Genomic DNA, 12,376 nt, shown 5'->3' with positions numbered 1-12,376 from the left:
TTCCAACTTTGCAAACTGAGGTTCACTTTAATCCTTATACGCGATGAAGGGAGAAAAAAGTCATCGTCAGCATGGTTGGGCAAAGATGAAACGACAGAAAGTGAGAAATTGCTGAGATTGGAGTCGCAAGAGTATAGTATAGACTAGTAGTAGGTGTAGTTATGTACGCTGCACATAAAATGAAGTCGACTAATGGAAAAAAAGAAAGGAAAAAAATGTCGTCGACGTAGTAGGTAAGGTACGCGTACTCGTATATTCGTACGTATTAAACGGTCCAAGAGCGGCGGTGGATGGCGCTGGCTCATGGCGGCTGGCGGCGAAACCAGCGTGTTAGACACAATTATTAGACAGGTTAAGACGAACGCAAGTTCGGCAGTTTTCGCTCGCGAAATATAGCGAAATGGTGCGCCGGAGGCGAAGAAGAACGTGCAGATGGAGAGTTGGCGAAGGCGAAGGCGAGGGAGCATGCGGCGCCACAACGTTTTTGCCATCGCTAAAAGCAGCCGTCAGCGTCGTGTTCCGCTCCGGCCTCCGGCCTTTGGCGGCTCGGCTCGGCGCGGCGCGGCGCTTCGTTACCGTATTCGTATTCCAATACACAACTTACAACATGTTCAGTTTACTTTTCGAATCTCGCGCGTTATCATCTCGCCGAAAGCTGTGCCCTTTCTTCGTTCACGAGTACGAGTAGTTACAAAATTTTCGGAGTACGAGTACGAATACCATTTTTCTCGTATTCGCATCATCATCATCATCATCATCATCGTCGTCGTCGTCGTGACTTGTGGTGCGCGTTTACAGCATCATTCTTCATCTCGACAAAAACCAACGTGATTTTTCGCACGTGCTAAATTTTTTTTTTAGCGACGTCGACGCCGGCGAACCTCTTTGTGCCATTCATTTTCCCTGTCGCAGTCTCTCCGGTGTGTAAATTTATACGAGTGTACGTGCGGTAGAGAGGAATTTCGGCGTCAGTTTCCTTTCGATAACGATGGTAGGTAATTGATATTACATATAAATAAATACTCGCTGCCTTCTCGTATAAGTTTACGTGTACCCTGCCATAATTAAGCGCGAATGCTTTAAAAGGTAAAGCTTTGCCGACGACGTACATATCGCACGAGTAGAAATACACCTTTTGTCGACGCGACGCGACACCGACACGACACAGCTATTTCTACGTCGAGTTAATTAATCGCGTATCATCGATGATATTATCTAGCCTGCTAAATTTCTCGTAAAATAGGCTCGTTAGTTTGCTTGACGGTAATTGGTTGGAATTTAATACATTCGATCCTTTTTACACCGCGTCATGGGCACGCTGTCGCTCTATCAAAGATACGTATTATCTCAATTACAAGTACGAGTACAACGTTTTTCCAATACTCTTCTCCTTTTCACTCCAAATACATACGAGTATTAATACGAGTTGCTAGATAGCTCCTAGTTATAAATTAATTACCTACATGGTTTTTCTTTCGCGTGTGCTTTCGTATCAACTCCTCGAGTGGTTCTACACCAACTATACCCTACCAGATAATTCTCTCTGGTATACGAGTGTTCGTCGAGTACCTCAACTTGAAAAATTTCTTTACTCACGTTATATGTATGTAGGTACAGAGTGTTCCGTTGAAGGTTCCGAATAATTTTGCATAACAATGCGGCAACACGAATTACATCCATATACGTGTAAGGTGAATTAACATTCGAGAATTTTAATTCGTACCTACCCGCTTACTTGAAGTATCATTATATTTTTTGAATTTTAACCCTCGCAGTGTCTCCTTAAATCCCTATTTTGGGAAAATTGAAGGACTCGGAGAACACAACATTGGAATAATAAATCCAAGAAATTCGAAAAAAAGTTTCATCTTTTTTTTTGTTAAAAATTGCCAAAAGTGAATTTGCAAAAATTGTCCGTTTCGCTCATTACGTATGTAAAATTACCAAAAAAAAACTCATTTTCTGGCCAATAACTGCCAAAAATAGGCATACAGGTTTTTTGTTTCAATGTTTCACTTTTATGCCATAAATTGCTGGCAATTTTCGCCTTTTTTTTTTTACCTAAAATTAAATTTCTATTAACCCTCAGGGTTTTGCCAAAAATTCTTGAAAACCCTTACCTTCTGCTATGAAATTGATAAAGTCTTGCTTTCGGCCAAAAGTAGCAAAAAGTCTCGCCTTCAGTGAAAATTTCCAAAAACTGCTTATAATTTTCGCTTTTTGGCAAAATAAAAATTGGAGGACGTTATTTTTTTCAAAAAATTGTTCAAAAGACTCGATTTTTTCTAAAAATTACAAAAAAACTATTGCCTTTTGATGAAATTTCCAAAATCTCGCTCTTTGCCGAAAATGGTCGCTAAATTTCTCTTTTTTTTTTGACCAAAAATTGCCAACATTTGTAACTTATTTGCCAAAAATTACAAAAAATTTTCTTTTTTGCCTAAAAATTGCGAAAATGTCTCGCATCATTTGAAATAAAATTATTGTCTACGAAAGGAACTTGCTTTCTGCTAAAGTTCACAAGTTCTGATTCTGATTTTTTTCTAAAATTGTCGGCAGTTTTTATTTTTACCAAACAATTTTCAATAAGCTTCACTTCTTTGTTGAACATTGCCAAAAGGTCCTATTTTTTCCGAATTCTCTAAAAGTCTTACCTTTTCCCCAAAATTCAGCCAAAAGTCTAGTTTTTTTTATGGAAGTGGCCAAAAACCTTTTCTTTTGCTAAAGTATGTACAAAAAAATTAAAATTATTGAAAGTTTTCTATTTTTTTTTCAAAATACCTCTTTTAATTCTTGGATTTGTTTCTGTTGCTCTTCCACTTCTTCATTTCCATTTGATTTAATCATTTGCTAGGCAGTTTTTGTTTTGATTTGAAATTTTTTTTGACCAAAATTTCCAATCGATTTTGCTGTTTTGCTGGAAATTGCGAAAAAGTGTCATTTTTTTGCCTAAAATGGCTAAAAAACCACGCCTGTTGCTTGAAATACCAACGTATCGGTTCCGTCAAAAATCCAACAGTCTCACATTTTTTCGAAAGTCGCCCAAGTCTCGCTTTTCTGGCAGAAATTGCCAAAAATGACCGGTTTTCGACGAATTTTTCAGTCTCGTTTGTCGAAAATTGTCAAAAACACTTACTGTCCTGCTTAAAATAGTCGAGAAATTGCGAAATGATCGAACTTTTTGTACTAAAATTTCGACGAAGTGTCGCTTTTTTTTAGCAATAATATCCAAAAAGCCTTAATTTTTGCTAAAATTATTGTGGAAGACTCAATTACATTTTTTTGATTTTATTTTATTTTTTATTTTTTGCGAAAATTGAACGCGAGCTCTGCAAAAAAAAGTTGAATCAGTTTAAACTAAGACACGCTCCTTCAAAGTTTGGCAAATTCGTAAAAAAAACTCACTTAGATAGATGTCGAATGAATCGCATACTCGGTTCGCCGTAAATAATGCTCGTTTAGTATTTACGGCGAACTGAGTATGCAATTTTATTAACACCTTCGAGAACGAAGTCGGTTCCTTTGATTTCGCTTGGACGTTTTTGCGAGCTCCTATATTGATGGTCTGCCAACGATTTCGTGCAACCCTCCAGTGGGTGAGGGGTGGGGGTGACCTTCGTAATTTTCGTTTATTTGCGATTTCTCTCGAAATTGCTAAATTTTGAAGGCTCATATCTCAAGAGTGGTTAAGTGTGAATTTGAACTTTCGATGAAACTCAACTTTTTGAGATGAGTACAAAAGTTGAATGGTTTTATTTTAAAATTTGAAGAGTTATAGCGAATACTTTTTTCATCTTCTTTAGAGCACGTAAATTTTCAAAATGAGATCTCAAAATCCTTTGTGGTCAGAACCCCTCCCCCTCCCTTTAACCATACATTTCGATCAAAATTCAATTCGACAACTCGATCGTAACAAAATTTTGCTGTAGCTGTGCTCGAATAGGACGGTATAAGTGTGTGTTCATTTGAATCAGTCAGCTCATCCATTTTCTCGTCTCTTTTTGCCCAATTTTCAACTTCCCGAATTGTAAATTTGAACTTGTAGACGATAAATTCCAGATTAATCATATTTATGAGCATTATTCTTGAAAAACTGTAGTATTCAAGAATCTGCTGAATACCGCAGAACGACTCGAATTTGTCACCAATCGACTCTGGAAGTCGAAAAATGAGGTATAAACCAAATTTCAGCAATTTAAATAAATTTCATCGAAAATGAACCAAAGTTGAAACTTTAAAAATTCTTGAAAAATCGATTTACATAAATGGATTTCAGCAGCTATTTGCGCCAGTGGTCGCGCTGATTCGGATACCTTCTTCGATTTGAAGCTAATCCCGAAAGAATTTTTCTTCAATAATAATTTTCAGCCTCATCAAACCTAATCCTATACCTACACGTAGTTCTTGGCAAGAAGGTAAAAAAATGTTATATGTACGCTCTTCTTGTTTAACTTTCAAGTAGGTACACCGAAGTTTGATCCAAATTTCACCTCGTGCCGCATCAAAATTGATTATCGGACTTTGCATTGTTCAATTTGGGTATATATTGTGAGCCAACAAAACCACGCAGAAAATCGGCCAAAGGAAAGCAGAAACTAAACTTTAGGCGTCGGAGAGAAAATTTGGCGATTTTTTTTGCAACTCGTTTAGAGAACGTCTCGCGGGAAAGAGGAGTATTTGACTTCTAAAACCTTCTGTTCTTGACTACGCTAGTATATCCTGAACTTTCTCCCCTTTTTCAAACTCGAATCGGTGTAAGGTTGTATTATTACTTCGCGTTAAACTTCCAAAGCAGCCGTTTCCGAAAATTTATTAAATGAAAAATTTTACTCGTTTTTCGTCAAATTAATATTAAGTAAGGTTTCGACTAAAGAGGAGAAAAAAAAAGTAGGTAATTCGTCGTTAAGTTTTGTTTTCGAGTTAATGAGTTTGAGCTTATACATACCGAGTCGAGAGTCGCGGTGGGGTCGGGTCGGGTCAAACTCGCTTGTCTTTACTTACCCTGCTCTGCTCTCAAAAGCGAACCGACAAATATGAAATTATTATTCAAATTAACAAATAATTGACGTATCTTTTTAACAACGTCGCGCAGCTCGCCGCGCCCAGTCGTCTAAAATGTACCCGATGGTTGAGTCGAGCTCGAGCTAGAAATTTTCTTCGGAAATTATGCAAATTGGAATATAATTGACGCTTATTTCCTCGGTCTCATTACCGCCGACTTTTATCAAAAAGTTTACGAATATTTTGTTTGCTTTTGACGCGCAATGAGCGACGAACAAGGGTCAAATTGCCCATCAAGGTTGTAAATATTATTTTTAGGTTGCCGAGATGAAGCCCGAGTTGAGAAAATTCGAAAAGTTAACTATTCGCCTCGTAATCTTTTCTTCGTCGAGTTGTAATCATCATTTTATGAATTGAGAGTCAGAACGTGTTTGAGGAAAAAGAGAGAATTTGTACTTCTGAAGATGCTAAAAAAAATTATTTTCGTACACAATTGTTTTTTTTTTTCAATTTTCAAAGTCAAACTGGTTTTTTAAAGATCTCATATACGGCTAAAATTTTGTAAAAAATTTCGAAATTGAATGTTATAGGTTCCTTGAACCTTGTTATTACGATTAATTTTGAAAATACAACATTTTCTCGGTTACACATATTTTAGTCTATGCTGAAGCTTATCCAAAAACCACAAAAACCAGCTCAAGAACGCATCAGAAATTTAGAAAGTCATCTTTAATCGATATTTAGTCAAAACCTAAGAGATACTAAAGTAATCAGATGAAAAGTTTTGACAGGAGGGGTTGGCGGGTTCTGCGCCAGGAATGAAAAATTCGACCATGACTGCTTCAGAGCAACCAGAAAAGGAAGAGGACTGATGCTTGTTCCTTTTCTTATGTTTGAATCTTCAAGCTGGAATTTTGAGGATGGAAATTTTATGCTGGTCTACCCCTCCCTCTCCCCCCTCCTCCCTTCACTTCATTTTAAATCATAATTTCCAAACAAGGACTTCGTTCCCAGTGCTCTCTCTGTCGTCTAACAGTAATTTTTGGGTATTCAGGTTTAATGACGAGATGAGTTGAAAATTTTAAATGTTTAGTATTGGTTTGAAAGAGGCTGAGAGAACTAAAACGCAACATTTTTTACTAATGAGAGTAACGGGTTCTGCGCCAGGAGTAAAAATTCAACCTTCAAGACGTGCGTCATAACGTAATTTTTAAGTTCATTTTTACAACCTGATTGACAATTTTGAATCAATTTTCTTCATAAATAATATGTATTTATGTAGGTATACAAATTGAATTTGAATTTAAGTGACAGAAATATGCCTACCATATCAGAAGTCAAATTTAAAGAATTTGTATCGGAAAAATAAACGCCAGTCGCGTAATAATAAGATTTTTTATTCGACTTTTTAGGGGGAAAAAGTTGAACAGATTTTATTGATGTTTATCTGTGTCAAAGGCAGGTTAAACGTGTAATATTTTCTGCCGAATTTTTCGTTCGGAATATTACGACGGTATTTCATTTTTTATGTTTCGAATGGAATTTTTTCAACGGATAAATCAAGATGCGTGGAATTGAAATTTACCAAACGTGTACCGTACCTTTTACTTACCCCTCTAGAATATTTACGCTGCAAACCCGCTATCAACGCCCAAGATGGATTGAGAGTGAGGGGAGTTGTAAAGAGTGCTGTGTGTGAGTGAATGACAAGCGGAGAAATTTGTATACAAACTTGTATTTCTATTAGAAAAATGTTAAATGAAAATGATTGCCGATTTATCAAATTGAAGAAATGAATTACCATTTAACCACCCCATTCGCGAATAACGATTACGTGCGTGTAAAAAGAATGTACCGTTTCTCTCTTGAAAAAATTTTAAACTACAATTTACGAAGTAGGTATTCGAACCGACTATATTATAATACGGGTTCGAATAGAGCAAGGTCAAAAAAGCGTGCAAAACACCCCGCCAGTTGAATTTTTAGGCGCTGAAATTCATTTTTCGAATTTTTGGGATTTTTTTTTTAAATCGAATGAATCGAGATTTTACCTAATTGCACAAGAAAGCTGAAATTTCATGGAACTGGTGGGAAGCGATTTCGAGCTGTATTGAGCACCTCTGAGGCTTTCTGCAAGTTTTTGAAAATTACGATTTCCGCGAAATTTTGTCCCATCCAAGTCGAAAGCTGAAATTAGGCATGTATACTACAATTTCAATCTCACAGGTCCATTGAAGACAGTTTCAAAATATTTTTGAAAGTTGAAATTTTTCAAAAAAAAAAAAAATCTAAAAAGCTCAAAAACGACCCAGGCACGGTGCTCTAGTAAAATATCCACCATTATGTTCATTCCAACCCTCTAAAAGTTGATGCGGGTGGTAGCGATTTTTTCTGCCAAAAATTAAAACTTCAAAATCCGTGTCGAAAATTTGAAATCCTTCTCGTGGGTACCAGGTCCACCAATTATGGCCGAAATTCATAAAAATTCAAAAATATGATGCTGCATATCGAATGTTATCAATTTGAAGGCGTTGAGTTTTGAATTGAATGATTGAGATAACATAATCTTGAGCCAATTCAACTAATGAAATTCAAACTTGATCTTGAAAAGGATTACGGTAAGGTCAAAAATAACCTCAGATTTGAATTCAGCGTGATCTAAAACCTAATAATCGACATATTAGTCGATTTTTTATCATTTTTGTACGATTGTACTTCATCCCTTATTTTACTACCCTCCAATGAAAACGTTTGAATTCCAACCCCCGTATCACTTTCATTCATTTTCAAAATTTCTGTCCATCATCGAAACAAAAATGTTGATGAGTTGGTTGTTTTTGAGCCGAATTTTAAGGGATGCGATATTTTTTTATAAGGGTTGAAAGGGTGAAATTGACAAAAATGACAAAAAATCGAGTTGTATATCGATTGTATGGTTTTCAATGGCGCTGATCACGATTCCGAGGTCATTTCTTCACCAAAGTTGATCCCTGAAGTAATACGACCTTATAGAAAGGATAAAGAAGTAAGAAAACTTCAATTTCGAAGTTTTATAACTCGTGAATTATTGAATTTTAAACTTGAGGGTGAATGCACCGCTCTATGCCCCCCTCCAGTACATTTGACGCGTCGTTTGGTATGATTTGGAAGCACTGAGTAGTGCAAATATGTGCTCATTGTTTTCTCACGTGTCTTCAATAGTCCAGTCTGCCAATTTTGAAAAGCGTTTCATAAAATCATGAATTCTGCGCTACCACCTCCTCCTTCTTTCTTTGTGTCCATTATTTTTCGTGTATAGAATTTTTAAGGCGTAATTATAGGAGCACCTTGGCGTTGATACCTGAATTTGGGGTGATGTTGACTGAATAACGATACCATGTTGGTTCTTTTTTCGAACGATCATCAGTAGAAGTTGGCGTGTGAACGACGAAACTAGGTATAGTTATTTATTTAATGGCACGGCGATAATTCCATGCGCGGGAATTTATCCAAAAAAAAAAAAATGCTAGTTGGCTGGAACGATAACGAGGTAAAATTCTAACGAAATACACGTAGGTACATAGAAGAAGAAGAAGGAGAAGAAGAAAGCAAACACGGCCAAAGTTAACGTATGTGCACGCGAAAAGCATGGTAAAATTGATAGATTCGTCAACGTGTATACGAGAGGTGCGAAAATTAAGGTAGCTCTCACACACCGGGCACGGAGGGAAAAAAACACGCCCGAAGAAATACGATCCGCTGTAGCGCGTCAAAGTTTCAGCATTCGCCTCTCTCTCGCTCTCAGCACGTCAAGTTGAAGAGTAGGTACCATCTACCATACCTTGCGAGGTGTTTGTGTGAAAGTGTGTTTGTATGTCTGCGTCTGTCTCTGTATTATCAAGCTGTGTAGGCAGGAACGACGAATTGGAGCGCAGACGGCGGCGAGCCCGCGGGGTGAACGTGACAATGACGATATTTTCGTAAAGCTAACGTAGTAATTGACGTCTGCGAAAATACGAACTGATTACGACGGTTGATAAGACGAATGCCAGAAGAAGACGGCGAGACGACGGGCGAAGCATTACTCAGCCAACAGCCGCAAGATGAAGGAGCGAAACAGCGAATACGATGGGATGGCGTGGAAAAGGCGAGAATTTTTCCTGCCTGCCGCGTGTATGGCAGATTGTGAGAAGATAGCGGCAGATAGCGCGAAAAGAAGCGGTCGTCGTCGCTTCGCCTCGCCGCGAGAAAAAAAAAACTTTTTTTTCGGCGTATATTTACTTTTGTGGCGCACGCCTACGTCCCGTCGCACCGCATCATCGCGCCGATTAAATACTTCGGGCCCAAAAAAAAAAAAAAAAAAAAAAGACAGATGAAGAAGAGAAGAGAAGAGAAAAAAATGATTATAACCGGAATTTAGCGCTGTACTGTATAGAAAGCTCGACTTGGAGTAGTTTGGAAAATTGTTATATGTACTTTTGCGAACGCGTGAAAGCTTTTCGAATATGGGCTTTTGTTTGTTTTTTCGTTTGTTAGCGTCGTGGCGCGGCGCGGCGAGGGCTGACGAGGGACGAAAAGGATCGCGCGTATTGTGCGAATATAGCGTAGAATTTATCCCTCGTTCTCTTATTTTTCAACTTTGATGCCACATCGTGCCTTAACCGACAATACTCGTTCGCGTATCTTCTGCCTTTGCTCGTCCTAACGCCTATATCTATATTACCTAACGCACCATTCACCATTCACTATTCACTATATTCACCATTCATCCCCTGAAAACCATTGTACGTACGTATATGTCGTATCGCGTCGCGGCGCCCCGTCGTCCCCGCCGTCTTTTCTGTACGTATCGTAAAGTATCGTACAACTTTACGTATACGAATAAACTTATACGTCTATCTCTCTATATACCGGGTGTCCCATAACAGTGACATTGGCAAATCGTCGTAATGTGCTGGAAATTTTGGGTACAATCAAAAAATCTGAGTTTATACGAGTATTCGTTTTCAGAACTCCCAAAAACCTAATAAAAATGACACGTTTGGGCGATTTTTTTTTTAATTTTTTGAAAACTTTCGTGACGAACAGGGGTTTTTTGTTGGGTTGAATCAAAAAAATTAGTCGATATTCGTATTTAGCGCTCTCGAAAACGTATGAAACGATATGCCACACAATACTTGACATCTTTTTACATTTTAACCATGGTTTTGTGAATCCCATTCGCGAAAAATTAGTGGTTGTAAGTATCATAAAGATTTTCAAAAGTAAGTTCATATTCGTGTTTAGCGGGTTCCATTCATATGGTAACGATACCCATATTGTCAATCTTCTTTTGCCTCAAAATTTAGGTAAGGGAGTGCTCATGAGCTCATAATGGGAATTGGGATTATCAAGAAGTTATTTGATTTTCTACGATTTTTCGGGGCCTGTAGGCAAAATTTCAAAACTATATCATTGGCAGTATCATTTTTATTGTTGAGAAAATTCACGTAGCTGGACTCATGTCTCCTTAATGTATTTTGGGTGAATTCAAAATTTTTTGTTCAAAACTTGTTAAAGCATGATTTTTTTCCAAAAAAAAAAAAATGTTTTCGTTATTATGGGCAAAGGGGGTGGGGTGAGGGATAATTTTTTGGTTTCAACATTTTTTTTAGCGTATCCAATAATGTTTCATCGAAATTTCAAAAATCCGAGGACAGGGGCAATGGGCTTTCACCTACTTTACCAGGGAATTTTTCGATTTTTGGAGAATTTTTAAAAATATTGAAATTTTGGCCTAAAATGGGAAAAAATGAAATCGTATTTCCAACCTTCAGAGTCGATAAATGATGGTTTCGAACTGTACTGGAGCCTCCAGCGAATTTCCGGATTTTGCAGTTTTCAAAAAAACACTGAAAGTATGGTGAAAATAAAAATAAGAGTCTATGAACTCGGAGGCAGTCATTTTCGAAATCGTTTTGTGCCAGGTCAAATCAAAATTTTCTCCAGTGATTATTTTTGAAAAAAAAAACGAAAAATTTTTCATTTGCCATTGCGGAAAGGAAACAAGCTTAAATTTTCTTCAAAATATCCTATTTTCGAGCCCCCCCTCCCACACCTCGAGTGGATTGGCGATTGTTTCGAATAATTCTGGAGCTTCCAGTGGATTTTATTTTTTCATTTTTTTTCTTCAAAAATACTCAAGTAATCACTGGAGAAAATTTTGAATTTGAAGTGGCGCAAAAAGATTTTGAAAATATGTGCCTAAAACGATCGAGTGAGTCCCTATGATGGTAAATTCGAATTTATACGAGCTTGATTTCATTTTCACCCTACAGTATATATTTTTTCGAAAATGGGAGAATTTCAAGATCCGCTGGAAGCTCCAGAACTGTTCGAAACTATCACCAATCGACTCGACAGATCGAAATAATAAGGTGCAAACCAAATTTCAGCTTTTTAGGGCAATTATTCCAAATTCAAATGTTCAAAAATTAATCAAAAATTAAAAAAAGAATTTCAGCCCCCTTCTCCCAAATTTTGTCTAGTGGTGTATTTTGGGTTCTCTACCGATTCCCTTTTGTCTGGTCCTGAAATTTATATGCTGGTTAAAATGCTTCTCTTTGAGTATTTGAAGGGCTAGGAAAACACAATGTTTAAAAAAAATTTCTGTCGTGGTTTTTGAGAATTGAAGATCGAGTGGACCTTGTTCAAAAAAAATGTGTAATAATGACGCCTTGGAGAGGAATGTTTGATGATATTTTTTAGGAAAATGTGAGAAAAAAATGTTGATACGATACTTTTGAAGTCAACTCAAGGAAGATTAAAAGTAACGTGCTCTGAGACAGGACACCCTGTATACGCAAACGCGTACGAATTAACCCACCACACCATACGTAGCGGGCTAATTGGCGGCGAATTTCTTTTCGTTAGCTTCGAATTTAAATGTAAAACTTGGAACAATACGTTACCCAGTAAAAGGCAACCCCCTCGTTTAATACGTAAGAGAATTGAAACAAATACTCGTCGCTCCTACGTTTCTGTCGTTTCCCTCGCCTCCTCCTCCACTCCGTATACTTCTCACAAGCTATAGTCACCGAGTCACGTAGAGATATATTCTACTCTCGTTCTTCATCTCTCCCAATTCTCTGTATCGTCTTCTATGTATGTACGTAGGTACGTACTTTCCACCTATATCTACCTATGTTTCTCTTTCGAAGTCGCTGCGTTCAATTTTAATCAAACATACGCCGCGCGTCCGCGTACCTCCCACAGTCGTACGAGTATGTGTCCTTTATCGACGTCACACAAGGTTGGAAGGGACATAAAGGATAAGGAGGAGGTTGAGTTTCGTCTTCTAGAAACCTACTGGTTTTTTGACGATAATTACTTTCGACATTGCAAGAGTAGGAAGAGG

The 12,376-nt window shown here is 37.6% G+C and overlaps 1 protein-coding gene across 12 annotated transcripts in view; it reads left to right on the top strand.

The window, feature by feature from the left end:
• The window catches only part of rg (rugose), a 179,152-nt gene that overhangs the window by 11,301 nt on the left and 155,475 nt on the right, over positions 1 to 12,376 (top strand). Inside the window, exon 1 of one of the 12 annotated variants that reach the window (XM_065353653.1) lies at positions 626 to 991. The exons of the other annotated variants lie outside the window; for them this stretch is intronic. Coding sequence (XP_065209725.1) covers positions 989 to 991 — 3 coding nt within the window. The 5' untranslated portion in view covers positions 626 to 988. Of the gene's footprint in view, positions 1 to 625; positions 992 to 12,376 lie in introns of those variants that run through there. 12 annotated transcript variants of the gene reach the window in all.

Source organism: Planococcus citri, chromosome 2, assembly GCF_950023065.1.
Source record: "Planococcus citri chromosome 2, ihPlaCitr1.1, whole genome shotgun sequence".
Lineage (NCBI taxonomy): Eukaryota > Metazoa > Arthropoda > Insecta > Hemiptera > Pseudococcidae > Planococcus > Planococcus citri.
This window is presented reverse-complemented; position numbering and strand designations above follow the sequence as displayed.